The 18,244-nt window shown below is 45.1% G+C and overlaps 1 protein-coding gene across 2 annotated transcripts in view; it reads right to left on the bottom strand.

Annotated features, from left to right (window-relative positions):
• GRB10 (growth factor receptor bound protein 10) overlaps nt 1-18,244 on the bottom strand; it is a 515,930-nt gene that overhangs the window by 195,915 nt on the left and 301,771 nt on the right. For both annotated transcript variants that reach the window (XM_082259307.1, XM_082259308.1), the window contains exon 6: nt 12,695-12,810. In XM_082259307.1, the coding sequence (XP_082115433.1) occupies nt 12,695-12,810 (116 nt within the window). The remainder of the gene's footprint in view (nt 1-12,694; nt 12,811-18,244) is intronic.

Here is an 18,244-nt window from a genome sequence, read left to right as displayed (position 1 = left end):
GTCCTATCTACACCTATCTCCAGATCGGTTAAGGGATCCAAGAGGCGGTACAAGATCTGCTGTCGCAAGGAGTGATTGTGCCAGTTCCTTCTGGGAACGCTTTCAGGAATTCTATTCAATTATTGCCCAGGAAAGAAGGCAAAGTACGTCCAATCCTGGACCTCAAGGCTCTGAACCGCTGTGCGGGTACAGAAGTTTCAAATGTAGTCCATTTGCACGGTAGTGGCGTCTACACCAAGGAGACTTTTTGGCCTCCATAGATATCAAGGACGCATATCTACACATCCCTATTTACGCTGGACACCAGTGTTTTCTTTGCTGTAGAAGAGCATTATCAATTTGTGGCGTTAACCTTTGGTGAAGACCCTGGGGGCGGAAGCGAGACCAAAGTGTTGGCATTACTGCGACAACAGGGGATTACGGTACTGGGGTAACCTGGACTATCTCCTATTAAGAGCAGACTCGCATTCAGCTCTGTTGGGCGGCTTGATAATTACTGGAGGGACTCTGCAAGCATTCGGTTCAAACATTTAAAAAAATTTGCCCTGATTCCATTCTTAAGACTGGATTATCTGGACAGTCTGTCCTCTGTGGCCTTGCATGCGGGCCTTGGGTCTGATGGTGTCAACCTTCGAATCAGTTCTGTTTGCTCAGTTCCACACCAGACCCTTACAAAGGGAGATTCTTGTCAAATGGAAGATCCAAAGTCCTTGGACACTATGATTCGGTTGAGTCACAACACAAGGACTTCCTTCCCTCCACTGTATTGGACTGTGATAACCAAAGAGGCCAGCCTGTCCGGCTGGGGAAGCTCTGCGGCCAGGGGTCCTTGACAGTAGAAGAGTCCAGACTTCCGATCAATATTCTGGAACTGCGAGATAAAGCTGGACAACTCGTTTACAGGGTTGTCCAGGCCATTGCTCACATCATCAAGGGGGCACCAGGAGTGTTGACGGCCCAGGAGGTGGCTGAGATCCTGGAATGGGCAGAAAAGTTTGTTCCAGCCCCTTCGGCAGTGCACATACCAAGAGTGGAAAACTGGCAGGCGGATTACCCGAGTCGTCGGGTGTTGGATCAGGGGGAGTGGTCCCTGCACCCGGAGGCGTTTCACCTCCTGCGTCTGGTGGGTGACATCCGATGTCGACCGGTTTGCTTCTCGACTCAATAGGAAGGTTCAGAGGTTTGTAGCCAGGTTGAGGGATCATCTGGTCAACGCCAAAGACACAGTTGTGGCTCCTTGAGGTTAGTATCAGCTGATCTATGCGTTCCCTCTGCTGAAACTTCTGCCGAGGTTTCTGCACAGAATAGAGGTTGAAGGGATTCCGGTCATTCTGGTGGCCCCAGACTGGCATCGCCAGTCTTGGTACGCAGATCTGGTAAGGTTGGTCGCCAATGCTCCCCGGAGACTTCCTCTCAGGGAAGATCTGCTGTCTCAAGGGCCGATCTTTCATCCTGCTTTACAGTCGCTGGCTTTAACGGCGTGGCTGTTGAAAGCAAGGTATTGCAGGATAGAGGTCTTTCTGACTCCGAGTCCTACACTGATGAAGGACAGGAATTCTACTTTCAGGAAGATCCATCATCGTACGTGAAAATCGTACATCTAAATGGTATGAATCGCTGAAGGTGCATCCTCGCCTGATTTTGGTGGCTAGAATTTTGACCTGTCTTCAAAATAGGGTCGAATAGGTGGTTGGCTTTGGGCACTATTAAATGCCAAGTGTCGGCTTTGACTGTATTTTTTCCAACGCCCCTTAGCTACACATGCCTTGATTCGCACTTTTATACAAAAGGGGGTTCGCCATATGGCTCCTCCGAGGCGATCCCCGCTACCTCGGTGGGATCTCAATTTGGGTATATCTGTTCTTATAAGACCTCCTTTTGAGAACATTAGGGAGATTACTCTGCTTACACTGTCACGGAAGGTTGTCTTTTTGGTTGATTTTACTTCAGCCCACAAAGTATCTGAATTGGTGACACTGTCCTGCTGTTCACCCTATCTGGTGGTCCACAGTAATAAAGTGGTACTTCGACCTCATCATTCGTTCCGAAGGTGGTTTCTGATTTTCATCTGAATGAAGGCATTGTGCTGCCTTCACTCTGTCCTAAGCCCAAGCATCCCAAGGAAATTGCTTTGCATTCTTTGGATGTGGTTCGGGCAATTAGTTAACCTGACGGCTACTGAATCTTTCAGAAAATCAGACTCTGTTCTCCGAAGGACCTCGAAAAGGGTTGGCTGCGTCTCCAGTGACCATATCTAGATGGATCAGGCAGACAGTGGTTCAGACTTATTCACTGAAGGGTCAGGTTCCTCCTTTCCCGTGAAGGTGCATTCTACTAGGGTGATAAGTGCCTCTTGAGCCTTTTGCCATCAGGCATCAGTGATGCAAGTTTGCAAGGCGGCAACTTTGTCATCGGTGCACACGTTAACAAAATTCTACAAGGTAGATGTGTGTTGGCATCCTCGGATGCCTCTTTTGGTTGCAAGGTTTTGCAGGCTGCTGTTTAAAAGAGAAACTATTCTCTTTGAGGGTATATGTTTTAAGGTGAGCTCCATGTTATCTGGTTGGCTAGGTTTAGCCTTTGGGGAATTACGTTCTTTCTTTGCATTGTTTTTCCAACCCTTTATGCAAATACTGCTTTGGGACGTCCCAATGGTCAAGATGATATGGAGCTGAGTCCGTCAATGAAATTGGATTTCTTTACTTACCAAAAAATCCTTTTCTCTGAAGTTCATTGACAGACGCAGTACCCGCCCCTCTAATTATGAGTGGGATGGTTTTTTTCTTATAAACACTTGCAAAAAAAACTGAGAGCTATAGCCGAGTATGTGGGTGTATACCTGCAGGGACTGCCCCCTAGGCGTGGAAAAGTTTCTTCCTGCCAGGTGTCTTACTCCTGTAGGGGGCAGCATAACCCAATAGTGAAGATGATATGGAGCTGCGTCAACTTCAGAGAAAAGGATTTTACGATAAGTAAAAAATACAGTTATGCAAGTTATGTCATGGCGCTCTCTGATATTGGTGGGTGGCACAAAGTAAGGGGGGGGGATAAAGGGAGGTGGGGGGTAATGGGGCAGTGGAGCAAAGATTCCAATGGGTGGTGGAGGGGGGGGGGCACATTCGGCAGCTGCCAGCTGGAGCATGAAGGGGCTCTGAGGAATATAAAGCAAAACAAGCGGCGCCGGCTTAATGTAGCATAAAATTTATTACACATAAAAAAAAGTATTAACTTACTCTGAGGTAAGAGTGAAGAGGTACAGTGGGTATTAAAATATCATCCGTCTTCTTCTCTTGAGTTCAGTGTGGTGGAGGGTGTGCCCGAGGGGAGGCTGTTGTATGGCAGCCTGTCTGTGGGTTGAGCGGCGGTGGAGGACTCTCAGCGAGGCTCCGACTTCCTGCTTCTGGTCTGACCGATGTCACTTCCGGTGGGGAGGAAAGACAGGGGTTGCACGCGTTCGGAGCATCCGTGCTCCTTCCTCAGGCGATGGGAGTGGCTCTCTGAGGACAGGGAATTTATACCCTGTTGCAGTGGTAATTGCTTGAATGCCTGTCATGAGGGGGCGGGGCCCAAAACACATACTGGCAGGGGTTGCTTGTGTGACGTGGCTTCAGATACAATCTTTTCTGCATCTTTTTTATACATCAGGTTTAACAGGAAAAGTCTCTTAAAGCATAGCGGTGAGCCATGGTGAGTCCACAAGTAAACATATATATGGTATGATGGGGAGATTATGAGATACGGAAGTAAAACAAAAAAAAAATAAAAAATAAAGAATTTAAGGAATAAAATATAACAGTGGAAAGAACAGGGGGTAAGGATGGGGGTAAGGATTCCAAGGTGCAACTGAACAATAAGGATAATACAAAATTAATAAAAAAAATAAAATAATAATAATAAAAATAATAATACCCATTATTATTAATTTAATATAATATATATATATATATATATATATATATATATATATATATATATATATATATATATATATATATATATATATATATATATATATATATATATATATATATATATATATATATATAGAAATGTATATAGAAAATTGATGAGCAAGACAATGTAGCAATGGGGGTATAGGTATGGGGGTAAGGCTAGCAGGGAAGGCATGTGTATGACAAAAAAAACTGAGAAAGTATATAACAATATGATGGTAATGGTATCAGGATATATAGATAGTGTATGGTCACAAACAGGTGCAGAATGTGACTAAGGAAGTATTCTTTATACAAGTATATGATTTCAGAAGTTTGCACGGGGATGGGTGGCATCGCCTGGGATCCCAATGGGTCAGGGTAATGGGTGCATACAATTACTTGACCCATGGGAAAGGTGGCGATATTGTAGCACACACTAAAGATGTGTTTATTATTTGTAGTAGAAGCATAAAAATAATAATGAAAATCTAAAAAAGCGTAAGAAGGTGGGCTAAAACTGCGTTTTGCGTAGATCATGAAAGGAGACCTCTCAGTGGTGTACATGCGCACTAACGTACACGCATATGGGTATATGTGCGCACGCACACCTGTTCAAGTGTAATGTTAATTTCCAACCCCTCATCCAGGCCTCCTAGCGCTGAAGTGTCCAGGTTGTATATCCAGTAGTTTTCTCTGACGCATAGTCGCTTGAAGCGTTCGGCGGGGGGATGGCTTCCAGTACCCACACCTTAAGTCCATTGGAGCTCTGTGAGTGATGTTCTGTGAAGTGTCCGGGACACTGCACTGTTTATCCGAGCCCTTTTCCACCAGGTTTCGGTGCTCCCCAAAGCTTTTACGTAAGGTCCGTACGGTGCGACCTATGTATAGTAGGTTGCAGGGGCACGCAAGACAGTAGATGACAAACTCCGAGGAACAGGTGTAAGTCTGTAAGGGTATGAACTTTCCCCTTGTTAGAGAACTCTTTTAGGCCATGTTTAACATTTTTACATGTCAAGCACTGGGCTTTACGGCATTTATACATTCCCTTGATTTGGAGAGAAAAGGTGAGGGATGTGTTGGTTTTGGGTCTGATGGAACGAACCTTACTCACTGCTATTAAGGTTTTTAGGTTTCTAGCACTCCTGTATGAAAAACGGGGGCACTCAGTGAGGTCTGTTTGTAAATGTGGGTCTTCTTTTAGGATTGCTCAATGTTTATGGAAAATGCGTTCCATGTGCTTAAATTTGCTTTGAATTGAATAGTAAAACGTGTGGAAGTGGAGTGGTTGCTTTTTATCTCTGTGTGCTCCAGTCTATTTTTCCTCACGTCCTCTTGTAGGTAGTGGTCTGATGCTCTTGTTATGAGATCTCCAGGGTAACCTTTTTCAAGGAATTCTTGTTTGAGTAGTGATCCATGACGGAGATAGGTTTGGGTCTGAGTACAGTTGTGTTTGAGACATTAGTATTGACTCTTGGGAATGTTCTGAATCCATCTGGGGTGGGGACAGCTATTGTAATGCAGATATGAATTTCCTGCGGTGGGTTTGACATAATTCGGAGCGCTGATCGTGTTGCCATGGTGGTATAATTCTAGGTCTAGAAAGGTGAGTTTTTGGGGGTCCAAAACTGATGTGAAAGAGACCCATATGATAATTATTACTGTGTTCAAGGAACGGGAGTATAAGGAAAGTGGGGCCATCCCAGATGATGACTATATCATCTATGTATTGGCCGAAAAATACAAGATGGGAAGCGAAGGGGTTGTTGTGCCAAATGTATTGCTGCTCCCAATGGCCCATGGTCAAATTGGCGTAACTGGGGGCGAAATTGGCCCCCATAGCGGTGCCTTTAATTTGGGTATAGAACTCGCCGTTAGACTTTAAATAATTGTGGGTAAGGCAGTATTCTATGAGATCCAGGAGCAAGTATTTGCCGGGGATTGAGTGTAGATTCATTGTTTAGAAAAAAGCGTACGGGCTGGAGTCCAAAGTGGTGTGGTGTGGTATAGATGTGTAAAGAGACTACGTCCAAAGATAGCCAGAGGTAGGATGATTGCCATGAATAGGAGGATAATGAATCAAGTAAATGTATACTGTCTTATGTATGATGATAGTTGTTGGCGAACCGGTTGCAGGAAGTGATCAATATAGATGGAGAAGTAGCTGGACACACTCTCCATGGCCGCAATGATGGGCCTTGTGGTAGTGGGGTCCCTGTGGTGCATTTGATCCAGGGACGATTGGCACATACGGTGTATGTCTGCATGGACCACTTAGTAGAAGTTCTGGATGTAGGGGCCTTTCGCAAATGTAGGGTCTTCGACCGATTTTGGCTGAAACGTGGTATGCTGCATGGGTGGGGAACCGGGTAGATGTTGAGAGAGGATGGCGGCGTAATCATCAGTGTCACCGGTATATAGATCTTCAAGGTTTTCCAGGGCCAGTGCTTCCTGTGTGTTGAAAATTAAGTTCTGCTCTGTAAGAGGGGCTGTCAACATCATCTGTATTTAGTGTTGGTGGTCCTTTATTGGAGAAGTTTTGAATGGCTTGGATGTGGAAGAACCGTTGCACTGTGAGGTTCCGTATGAATCTATTCAGATCTAGAAAGAGTGAATGGGTTGGGCGCAGCTGTAGGAGCAAAGGTGAGTCCACGGCCTAGAAGGGTTTCTTCCGATGTGGAGAGGGGGTGGTTGGATAGGTTGAAGATTTTGATAGTCTGCATGACTTTTCCCTTCTGTCCATGTCTATGCTTCCCCCCCCCCCCCTCTTCTGCCTCTGCAGTGATTTTTCTTTTTGAGCAGGGCAGGGGGGTGTGGACTAAAAAAAGGCTCAGAAGAGGAGGAGGCTGGAGGATTGCGGGGGAGTGTAGCAGATATAGTAATAAGAGCAATATGATTGGCTTCTATGGTTGAAGGGGGTGAAGTGGCCACAGCTGCTGTTACGTTGTGTTGTGGGTCTTCCATTCTTGGGCTGGTCTGGCCGGGTGGCCTAGATCCGAATGTACAGAGGTGTTGCACAGTGGGCGAGGTTCACTGGGGCCTGGCGTTGTCAAGAAGGGAGGGTGTAGTAGAACTTTTTTTTAAGGATCTAGTAGTTTTTGTGCCTTTTTGACACGTAGAATCTGTCCCAGGGATAAATGGTGTGGAACGAGGTTACGGTGAATCAGGAGGTTTTGAGGAGTCCTGTCCGTGTGATGATGGATGGGTAGAAGTTCTGAGCATAATCATCTACATCTCTTCGTATTTTCTGTTGTTTGTTTCGGAGGAGGGAGTCTAAGGCTGGCCATACACTATACAATTTTCTTGTTCAACTTTCCTTTAGATTTACCAAAACCATGTAATATAGGGGCAAACCTAAACACTTTCAATTTGTATGCAGTCAGGCAGGCCCTTGCATTACATAGTTTAAGGTAAATCTAAAGGAAATTGAATAAGAAAATTGTATAGTGTATGGCCAGCCTAAGAATTTGGTATTCAGTTTTAGCTTCCTAAGCCAGGAGGGTGGAAAAGGGGAAAAGACCTTTTGGAGGGATAGAGATATGTGTCTGAATACTGGAGATAAGAGACTGGTGTTGGGCCTCCCTCTGTGTGATGATGATGGACATCCATTTTCGTGTACAGAACTCTGTTATGTGAAACAATTCACGATCCAATTCTTTACTCAAGAATGGACAATTTTTTAGGACCCTAAGGCCTCTAGGGGTGATATGATTGCTTAAGTATTCTTGGAGAAAAAAAACTTGTCCCACCATTGCATGTTAGCCTTGTGGATAATTTCTTCTATTTTGTGAACTTTTGTGCATATTATGCGATATTGGGGTCTGTGGATATATACACAGTCCCGGAAGATGGTGGGAAAAGCGTGTAGAATTCGTCAAGTATGGTATATTTGGCGGACTCAATATGTTCAATGATATCCATGATGGAAAGGCAAGTAGGGGAGACCAGATAAAGAAAAGGGGGGGGGGGGGGGGAGTATGGGAGCTTGCACCTGTATACGCCTGTGTGAGAGGTGGTATGGGGTGTAGTGTAACACTGAAAAAGGGCTCAACAATTAAACGTTACAGGTTTTGGACCAGGTTAAAATACAATGCCGTGTAAAAACCCATGCACAATAAATTTGGGAGATATGCAGAGATACTAAAAGGTACACATCAAAAATAAAATGAAGAAAAAAGACCTTAAAAGAAGCAAAGAATGGATTATGGCTTACTGGAAACTACTGGATATACACCCTAGACACTTTAGCGCCAGGAGGCCTGAATGAGGGGGTTAGAAATTAACATTGCACTTTAACAGGTCTGCGTGCGAATGTACACATGAATGTACATATACCATTTTCGTGTAGGTTAGTGCGCATGCATATATACCAATAAGAGGTCTCCTTTCATGACATATGCAAAACGTAGTTTTACCCACTTTATTACACTTATTTTTTCATTATTTTTATGCTTATACTACAAATAAACACATCTTTATATCGCCACCTTTCCCATGGGTCAAGTAATTGTATGTACCCATTGCCCTGACTCATTGGAATCCCTTTTTTTCTGTTCTTTTCACCGTTCTATTATTGCTTAAATTATTATTTTTTTTTTAAATTTTACTTCCGTGTCTCAATCTCCCCATTATACCATAGGTTTACTTGTGGACTCACCATGGCTCACTGCCATGCTTTTAGAGACTTTTCCTGTTAAACCTGATGTATAAAAAAGATGCAGAAAATATATCTGAAACAACGTCACACAAGCATCCCTGCCGATGTGTTTTGGGCCCCGCCCCCTCATGACAGACGTTTAAGCAATTACCACAGCAACAGGGTATAAATTCCCCGTCCTCAAGAGAGCCACTCCCATAACCTGAGAAAGGAGCACAGATGCTCCGAACGCGTGCAACCCGTATTCTTTCCTCCCCACCGGAAGTGCCGTCGGTCAGACCGGAAGCAGGAGCCTCGCTGAGAGTCCTCCGTCGCCACTCAACCCAGAGACAGGCTGCCATACAACAGCCTCCCCACGGGCACCCCGCCACCCTCCTTCACCAAAGCTGAATTTTATGCTACACTAAGCCGGCGCCACTTGCTTTAAAAATCGTTATTACTGTGCCAGCACCCAAGGCTTCATCTGCCTATTTGTAAGACACGAATTGCTGGGTGCGTGTGAAAAAAATAAAAAAAATAAAAACACCTTTGAGGACAGGAGGCCATTCCCATTGAGCACACCTCAATGTAGGCATGGGAGAGACCATGGTCCTCATCAGGTATTGAGATGCTGACAGGTAAAGAAAAGAAAGTCAGGATTATCCAGCATCCTACCACCAGTATGCTCAAGTGGCAAAAAACTAAGTATCCTGAACCGTGATGGATTAAGCTCTCAGATACCTACCTTTTTTGAAAGACTAGCCAGCCAAATCTCTTGTAGGGTTCTGAGAACTCCCTCCGTATAGTGACAGGAATCCCTTTCTAGAGGAGGAGTGGCTCGAGAACCCAAACAGCAGACATCGATGCTGCATGACATCTTGACCCATGTAGAAACAGAGGTATGTCAGAAGAACGCTCTGGGAGTTGGGAATAGGCATCTCTCTGAGCAACAATAGTACTCCTCTTAAAATCACATTTGCTGGAACTGCTGTCCCTAGAGACTGTAAGAACCACATTGGCTAACAGAACATGTTTATTGTTGGAGCAAAGGATTTCTCCTGGCACAGTCAGAGGCTTGAAGGCGGCTGATTGATCATCATGGCCTGAAGTGCTTGACCAAGGGTCTAACTGTCTGAGACCAAAGCTGCATCTTCCTATCAGATACGTAGGTGTGGCACAAGTATGAAAAAGGGCACAGAAAGCAACCTCTCCCCCAGAAGTCTGTGTGAGAAGGCCCTGTGGGAGGGCAAAACGCGTCAACTAAATTTCCGGTCCTACGCTTGCCGCTACATCACTTCCGGTAGCGGTGGAACGCATGCCGGGACCAAGCGCAGCCCCGAGCGCCACCGCAAGCTGGAAGATAGAATCCATATACAAAGCCTGCTTTTACCAAGTAAAATGTGAGTGTAATATATTTATTTTTGTGAATAAACGGTCTTTGACAATATTACACTATTGTGAGCTTTCCTTCCCCATATGGTTCCATTATCCTGCTGAATTACATGTTGGGAGAACACATTCCTCATCAGCCCTAAAGGATACTTACCTGGTTCCTTACTGGACACATGCCTGTTTGACCCTTATACAGTAGTGTTTAGGGGTCCTTTTTGTCTGGTAAGTGGAACATCCAAAGGGGGTGGATCTTCACTACATCACATCTGATTGCTGGCATGGTTTTGCACAGTTTTCTCAGCACTTAAGCACTTTTTGGACTTTTTTCCACTGGCTACTTGCTGAAGCACTTTTTTCATCTTGTATGGACTTTTATGTGGAAATATCACTATTTATTTAATACTACCACTCATTAAGCGCCGGTTCACACAGGCGCGACCCGACTTGCGGGGGCGACCTGTGAAGTGGCGGTGCGCAGCTCGCACCGCGACCTTGGAGCGGCCAGCACGGACTTCATATCATTGAAGTCAATGCAGGTCGCTCACGGTCGCCCCAAAGAAGCTCAGGACCCTTTTTCTAAGTCGGAGTGACTTGTGTCGCTCCTATTAGAACGGGTCCTGTGCTACTCTATGGCAGATGACCCACGGCGACTTGTCAGGCAACCAGGTCGCCTGACAAGTCGCCCCAGTGTGAACGGGGTCTTAATGTTGTATTTATATGTGTTTGATACATTTATTTACACATATTATTGCAGTTATTTTCACTTTTAACTTGTGTATGCACTTTAGAGCAATTTAATTATTACTCCTACTATGATTAAATTTTCACAACCTTTTTGCGCTGTACACTAGCACTGTCACAATCCAGGAACAGTATCAGTAAGACACTGCCCCCCACCAGCTAAAACCTGCATAAAGCAGATAAGGCAGTGGTTCTCAACTCCTGTCCTCAGGAGCCACTAACGGGCCAGATTTTAAGTATTACCTTGGGGAGATGCAGACTAGAATACTGCAATCACTGAGCAGCAAATTATATCACCTGTAATGTGTTTCAGTTATCTTGGAAACCTGGCCTGTTAGTGGGTCCTGAGGACAGGAGTTGAGAACCACTGAGATAAGGTATAGAGGCATTAGACTGCAGTGCACAAAGAACTTGTTGCAGAAATAAACAAATCTAATAAACAAAAAAAAGTCTAAGGAAGTACTCCACATTGTTAAGAAAATAATTATTATAACATACAATTGCTACCCAAGCCATGCAGTAATTAAATATTCTTCCCAATTCAAAACTTCAGCTATCCAAAGAGACAAAGTAACAGTTGTTTGTTTGCGAGAGAAAACCCCTAGGGGGTTAACTATTGCTAAGGAATACTACCACTGCAGGTTCTCACATCAGATCATTACTACACAGGTGATTTCATTAGACCAAGCCTCCAACACAGAAAGAAAGGCATTGCTAAAACAAACATATCTGTTCAGGACAGAAATCAACTGCACCAAACTTTGATAAAAATGCTACAATGCACATCAGAGCATAGATATCTCCATAGGCATAATTTTCCTTATTTCTTTAATACACGTAGAGTTACTGCCTAGCCACCTGTATAGCATCTTGTCCCTTTTGCTGACTTCAAGCAAAACATATTTATCCTGGACCCCTTCTAAAAAGCAATTAATCCGCAGGGTGACCCAGAACCCAGAGGTAGGCACACCATCATGCTAGGCACACTTTAGAGGTCGCCCACTGTGCGCCAGGTTGGATGCCCTGCTAAACTACTCGCCATTGGCAGCACTCCCATTATTATGGGTGTCAATCTTCTGCGTATGTGTGCCATTCCCCATCCGGCTGTTAGCTGGGGACTCTGACTGTTGGAAACTTCTGGACACCACAGGATGCTCCCAATATCTGCACCGATGTCCCGCGTGAGACCCAGGTCACCATGACTTCCAGGAGGAAGGAAACTTCATACGAAATGGTCCTTATGAGCAAGGAGGACAAAAAAGGAACACAGCCTCTGGCTCAGCCTGAAAATTTATGAGAGAAGTGTCCTATGGGGTAGGAGCGAGGGCGAGGCTACCCAAACATATGCTACCATGGAAATCTGTCAGGAAAGTTAGCTATTGACACTTGAATCCACCAGACCCTGCATCTTGGGTGAACTCTGTGCAAACAGTGAGCTGTGGCACTGGTAAATACTTAATGGAGCTGAAGAAAGTGCGTAAATGACAGTTAAGAGTCCATGTATTCTTATAGTGCAGGTAGATAAAAGTAGACACAGGTCTTGTTTTTTTAAAGGATCTATTTCTTTTCACATCATGGTTGTGAAAGTACAAGGTACAGTACGGTTCATGTTTACTAGTGCTTTGGAATGATGGCCACTGACTGGCAGAGTTCTAACTTGCTTTTTATGAAAATTCTGCAACAGGCAGTAATATTCCGATGTTGGGCATAGACGCTGTTTGAGCCCTTGGACCTGCTGCTATACCTGCCCAGCAACAGTGTAGCAATTTTATTTTTTTTTCTGAATCATAACCCTCTCAAGGAAATTCAGCAAGTTGCAACTGACCACTGATCCCAAAAAGTAGAAACAACAAATTATGCATCTGGCAGCACTGATCGTACTTTGCTAATTTACTGCCCATCAATAATAAGGCTCCTATTAGCTATTCTATAGGCTACCTGCCTCAGATAAAAACAGTGAAAATCTCTTGTAGCATTGTTTATGCCTACTCACCACAGGATTCTTGAAAAATTCATATTTTGCATAATTCTTCCTGAACAGAAATTTGCTTTCACTTGACGACATGGACTGGACTTGTACTACAAGTTCATGGTCTTCAAGGCATCTCTCTAGGGTAAAACACAGATAAATGATGAAGATTGCATTTGATTCCGGTTTGTTAAATTTGACAAAATAAAATTCCTATTAGTCGTTCAGGGTACAATTTTTTTTTTAAAGAAAACAAAGTTCTAGAGTAGTTAAGCGGCCAAAAGAAAAAAAAAAAAAAAAACAAAAAAAAAAAAAACTATGAAATGGGGAACTAGGACAAGCCAAAAGGCTCCAGGAAAAAAAGAATACCTTCACGCACACAAACGACATACTGTATTATCAAACTCTGTATTTTTGGGAATTGATAAAAGTACACAGATTTAACTAATCCACCATGCTGCTCTATTACTGTACAGACTTACAACAGCCTCTCCCAAGAGATCAACTACTTTTTTCAACCAATGTTTTGTGCCCTATTCATCCACTATGTAAAAACAGTTCATACTAGTGGGAACCAGGCTACGTCTGCCTATCCCTACATGTGTGCTCCCCATATTCTATACAGAAGCAATTTTTCACAAAATCGAAACAACCTCAATCAGGCCAGATTTATCAATGTACAAAGTTTATTTAACATTCCTAAAAAGAGATCTATGGTCGCAGCATACTTTCAAGCCTGGTACACCGCTTTTTTAACTATACAAAGTTAATGCAGCGATCTCCCCCACAGAGCTGTTGTATTCTGACAGGGGGGGTGGCCCCCCTGTCAGAACACTCTAATCAGCGCTCTATGCCATTGTGCTGATTGGGAGTTGGTCAGCTGCTGGTCACTGCATGTCCGACAGTGGACACGTCACACTGGATCTCATGCGACTTGGATTCTGTGCCTCTCCACTGTTCTCCCGACCAGGGCCGGTACAAGGGGTGGGCGGAAGAGGCGGATGCCCTGGGAGGAATGATTTATTGTAGAAGAGGAGGGGGGGGCGCAGCGGAGGTTAAGTGCTGATAATGTGCACACCACCTGTAAGGCTTTTGTATGTTTAGTGCTCAAGTTTAGTTTCAGCATCTTCTCTCTGCTTCAGTCCCCGACCCTCAGCCCACCCACCACCTGCATTGCTTTAGAACTCTTAGCTCTGTCCAGGTTGAGTCCCGGGATTTTCTGCATCTTCTGTCCCAACCCACCTCCTAGCAGACCTGTAGTTAATGGTCTAGGGAAGTGCTATACGTGGTGGGCGGGCCAGTGAGCGGGGATAGAGGCTGGCAGAAGATGAACAAAATGTCGGGACTACATCCCTGGCAGAGCTAAGAATACTAAATGCAGGTGGTGGGCATGCTGACAGACGGGGACAGAAGCAAACAGAAGATGCCCAGATTAAACCAAAGAACACTGATGAATTACAGGTACAATGCAGTGATGTTCTGCTCTTTTCAGCTGAGCACTGTGGATACGATTGATAAATAAGGGAGTACTTAGCAGAACTATATTTTAAAGTGTCTTTGTGCCATTAAGTAAAATATGTTGGAGGCACCTTGCTGTATGTATTTTCCTTTTAGGTGACTTATGTCATGTTCACCCTAATGCATTTGCTGTGACTCACATTTGCGCAGGCTACTGTACCTGCAAAAAACACAGGAAAAGGTCCCTGCACCTTTATGAAAACGCAGCCGCAGGGAAATGCGATTTCCCACATCAAAAAATGTGCTGCGTTTTTAGATGCGTGGGAGTGCCAAAAGGAATAAATGGAAGCCTTGCACATCTGTGAAAGAGCAGGGAATTTTTCCTGCAGGTGGTTGTGGGAATAGGTGCCATTTACACGCTGTCCCGTACATGCAACCACCTGTAACAGTGTGAACCTAGCCATGGGCTCATTTACACTTGCGATTGGCAGGCAATAAAACATTCTGCTGAGCCTCATTTTACAGCTCCCTATCACTCCCGCCATTTAAGCTGCAGAGGCAGCAGCTAGAGGTTTACAGATGCCACTGCTGCAATATTTTAATTTGCAGCAGTGGCAGGAATTATACCGCCCGTCACTTTCAGTATGCACTACCATCTGCTGAAGGCAACCTGTTCAAGTGAAAGGGGCCACACTGCAACTTCCCCGAACTGCGTGCAATGCATACAGTTGCAGTGCAGTAGTGAGGCATGATGGGGTTTAAAACGGGTGGTGAGGAGGCAACATATTGCCCCCACATATGTGGGGGCAATATTTTTCTACTGTGGGCAGAAGAAAGAGGACGCCTGCTGAGAACACACCTCAGTCTCAGCGCAGTGCCACTGTGGAGTGAGGTCAGACTGCCTTATGTGACATATCACATGACTGGAGACAAGACGACAGAGAAGCTGCCTTCACTCCCAGCGGGTGTCACAATGACACAGAGATGTGAACTGTGAATACACATGGCCGGGAGCAGTTTGCCATCTTTGACCAGGGCGCTGGATTGCCTTATCCCAGCACTGCTACCGAGACTCTGGTACCTGGATTTCCAAATTAAATGCAAAATTTTCCACAGTCACTCATGATTTGGGGAGCCATGTCATTTGCTGGCGTTGGCCCATTGTGTTTCATCAAGTTCAACGTCAGCGCAACCCTCTGCCAGGAAATTCTAGAGCACTTCATTCTTCCCTCTGCTGACCAGCTTTATGGAGATGCAGGTTTCATTTGCCAGCAGAACTTGGCACCTGCCCACACTGCCAAAAGTACCAATACCTGGTTTAATGATCATGGCATCACTGTGCTTGATTGACCTCAACCTCACGGAGAATCTGTGGGGTATTGTCAAGAGGAAGATGAGAGACCAGACCCAATAATTCAGATGAGATGAAAGCCACTATCAAAAGAAACCTGGGCTTCCATAACACCTTAGCAGTGCCACAGGCTGATCACCTACATGCCACGCCGAATTAATGCAGTAATTCATACAAAAGGAGCCCCGACCAACTATTGAGTGCATACGATACTGCACATGGACATACAGTACTTTTCAGTAAGCCAACATTTCTGTATTGAAAATCTTTTTTCAATGGTATTCTGTAATCTTCTAATTTTCTGAGATACTGAATTTTGGGTTTTCACTAGCTGTAAGCCTTATTCAAAATTTAAAGAAAGAAATGCTTATAATATATCACTCAGTGTATGACGCACCAATAAAAAAAAAAAAAGGTTCACTTTTTGAATTGAATTACTGAAATAAATGAACTTTGATTATATTCTAATTTTATGAGATGCACCTGTATTAGGATTTTATATTTTGACCATACATAGAGCAAACCCCGGCCTTCTCCAGTATTTTATAAATGTTTTTTTATTCATGGGGCAACGCCACAAATTGACAATGCTCCCCTATTTACGCTGGACATCAGCATTTCTTAAAATTCGCTGTAGGAGAGATGTGCAGATATACGTCCTTTATGTCGATAAGAGTCCAAAAAGTCCCCATGGTGTACAGACGCCACTACATGCAAATGGACTCCATTTAAACCTTTGAACCCGCACAAAGTGATTCAGAGCCTTGAGGTCCCAAATTGGACGCAGTTTTACCTCTTTTCCTGGGAACAGTTAACAAGTTTGAATAAAACCCTTGAAAGCGTTCCCGGGAGGGAATGGTACAATCCTTGTGACAGCAGGTCCTGTACCGCCCCTCGTAGATTCCCGCAACCCATCTGCAGATAGGTAGAGATTGGATGGGAAAAATCGGTCCGACAGTCTGGACCTGAATTTGTGCTTGTAACCCGATCAGATCAGTTTGTGGACCCATTTGACCTGAATTAAGGAGGTCCATGGTTCCGGAAAGAAACAAAGACATCCCCCCCACCCCAGTAATGGGTGGGGGAGTCCCTTCATGCAGACAGGATTTGTCTGCAGATTTTGGGGGGGGGGGGGGCTGCTCTCTGCTTTCCCAACCATGTCTTCTAGGAACCCCAGAAGAGAAGACCCTGGAATAGCGCAGTGTCACTTCATGAAAACTGCAACAAAAACAACAAACCCACACTGCTGCACTAGTGGTACTACAAATCCCAGCCACTCGCACTGCAGATTGCATGGTGAGAGAGAGACCTACACGGATCCCCAATAGACATACCACCATCCGATATGGAGAATAGGAATGCTCAGCTATGCAGAGAAACGATCTTCACAGGAAGAGGAAGTACCTGGGTCATCACTAAAGTAAAGACCTAGCTGCTCCCTGCTGTCAAGCACTCGCGGACTCCAAGAAAATGGCGCTCAATGCATTCCTATGGAGAAACCACAAAAACATAGCCGTCCATGCATTTCAATAGGAACTTCTGAAAAATAGAGCTGAACGATTCTACAGGAAAATGGCGGCCCCTCGGTGTGCCATGCGGTCTCCATGACCACGAGAGGTCCAATGATCTAGTGGAATCGGGGGGTCCCCAGGAGGGGCCCCCACAAGGATTAACCCCCCCAGCTGATCCACTATAGCGGCATTGGCGCGTAGTCTCCCAACCAACCCCCCCCCCCAGGGCCCCGTCGCTGACTGAGGTAGGGACCTCTATGATGGTGGGGAGGAAGGCTCTGGGGGAGCCTGGTACATACAAAGAGGCTAGGGGGAATGGGGGGTACCCGACAGGCCGAGCTCCCCGAGGAGTGGCCTACGTCCGCCCGAGCTATGGGGGCACCCTACTCACCATACCAACGACAATCGGGTGGGCGCCACTCCGGACAGGCTACCTCTCCACTCGGGGTGGGGGTGGTGACGGCCAGGGTACACACTGACTCAGGCTGAACCAAGTCGTGTGCGTCTAGGCGAGGTGTTTCACTCATGTGCCAGCCCCTGTCCATTGGGGCTCTGTCATGGCGAGGCCTAGCGCTAAGGATTTAGGATATCTATTCTAACACCCAGTCCGGCTGTTGCTTGCAGTTCTCTAAGGAACATAACTAGCTAAAAATAAAAATTTTAACAAAAGGTTCCCTTTAAAATAAAACAAAAGCTAAGACCGAAGTCCCAGCCGGGAACAAGGTCCTACTCCTAAACTAGGCAGAAAAACTGAATCCTATAGCAGAATGAGTGGGTGGGTGAGTGGGTTGTATGCCTGCCCCATAAGGGCAGTAAAGATTTTTCCTGCCTAGTGTCTTACTCCTGTAGGTGGCAGCATAACCCCAATGGTTAAGAAGAATATGGAGCTGCGTCTGTCAATGAACGATAGAGAAACCCACAATTCAGTATCTCAGAAAATTAGATTACACAAGACCAATAAAAAATGTTGGCTTCAAGTATGTCCATGTACAGTGTAGTATGCACTCAATACTTGGTCGGTGCTCCTTTTGCATGAATTACTGCATCAATGTGGCGTAGCATGAAAGTGATCAGTCTGACATTATGGAAGTCCAGGTTGCTTTGATAGTGGCTTTCAGCTCGTCTGCACTATTGGTTCTGGGTTCTCATCTTCCTCTTGACAATACTCCACAGATGCTCTATGGGGTTTAGGTCAGGCAAGTTTTCTAGCCAATTAAGCACAGTGGAAGGATATATACCCCCCCCAGAGACTCC

The sequence above is a fragment of the Pelophylax lessonae genome (assembly GCF_965119305.1).
Source record: "Pelophylax lessonae genome assembly, chromosome: 5".
In the NCBI taxonomy this organism is placed as follows: Eukaryota; Metazoa; Chordata; class Amphibia; order Anura; family Ranidae; genus Pelophylax; species Pelophylax lessonae.
Note: the sequence above shows the minus strand (reverse complement) of the source record. Positions and strands in the feature narration are given on the sequence as shown.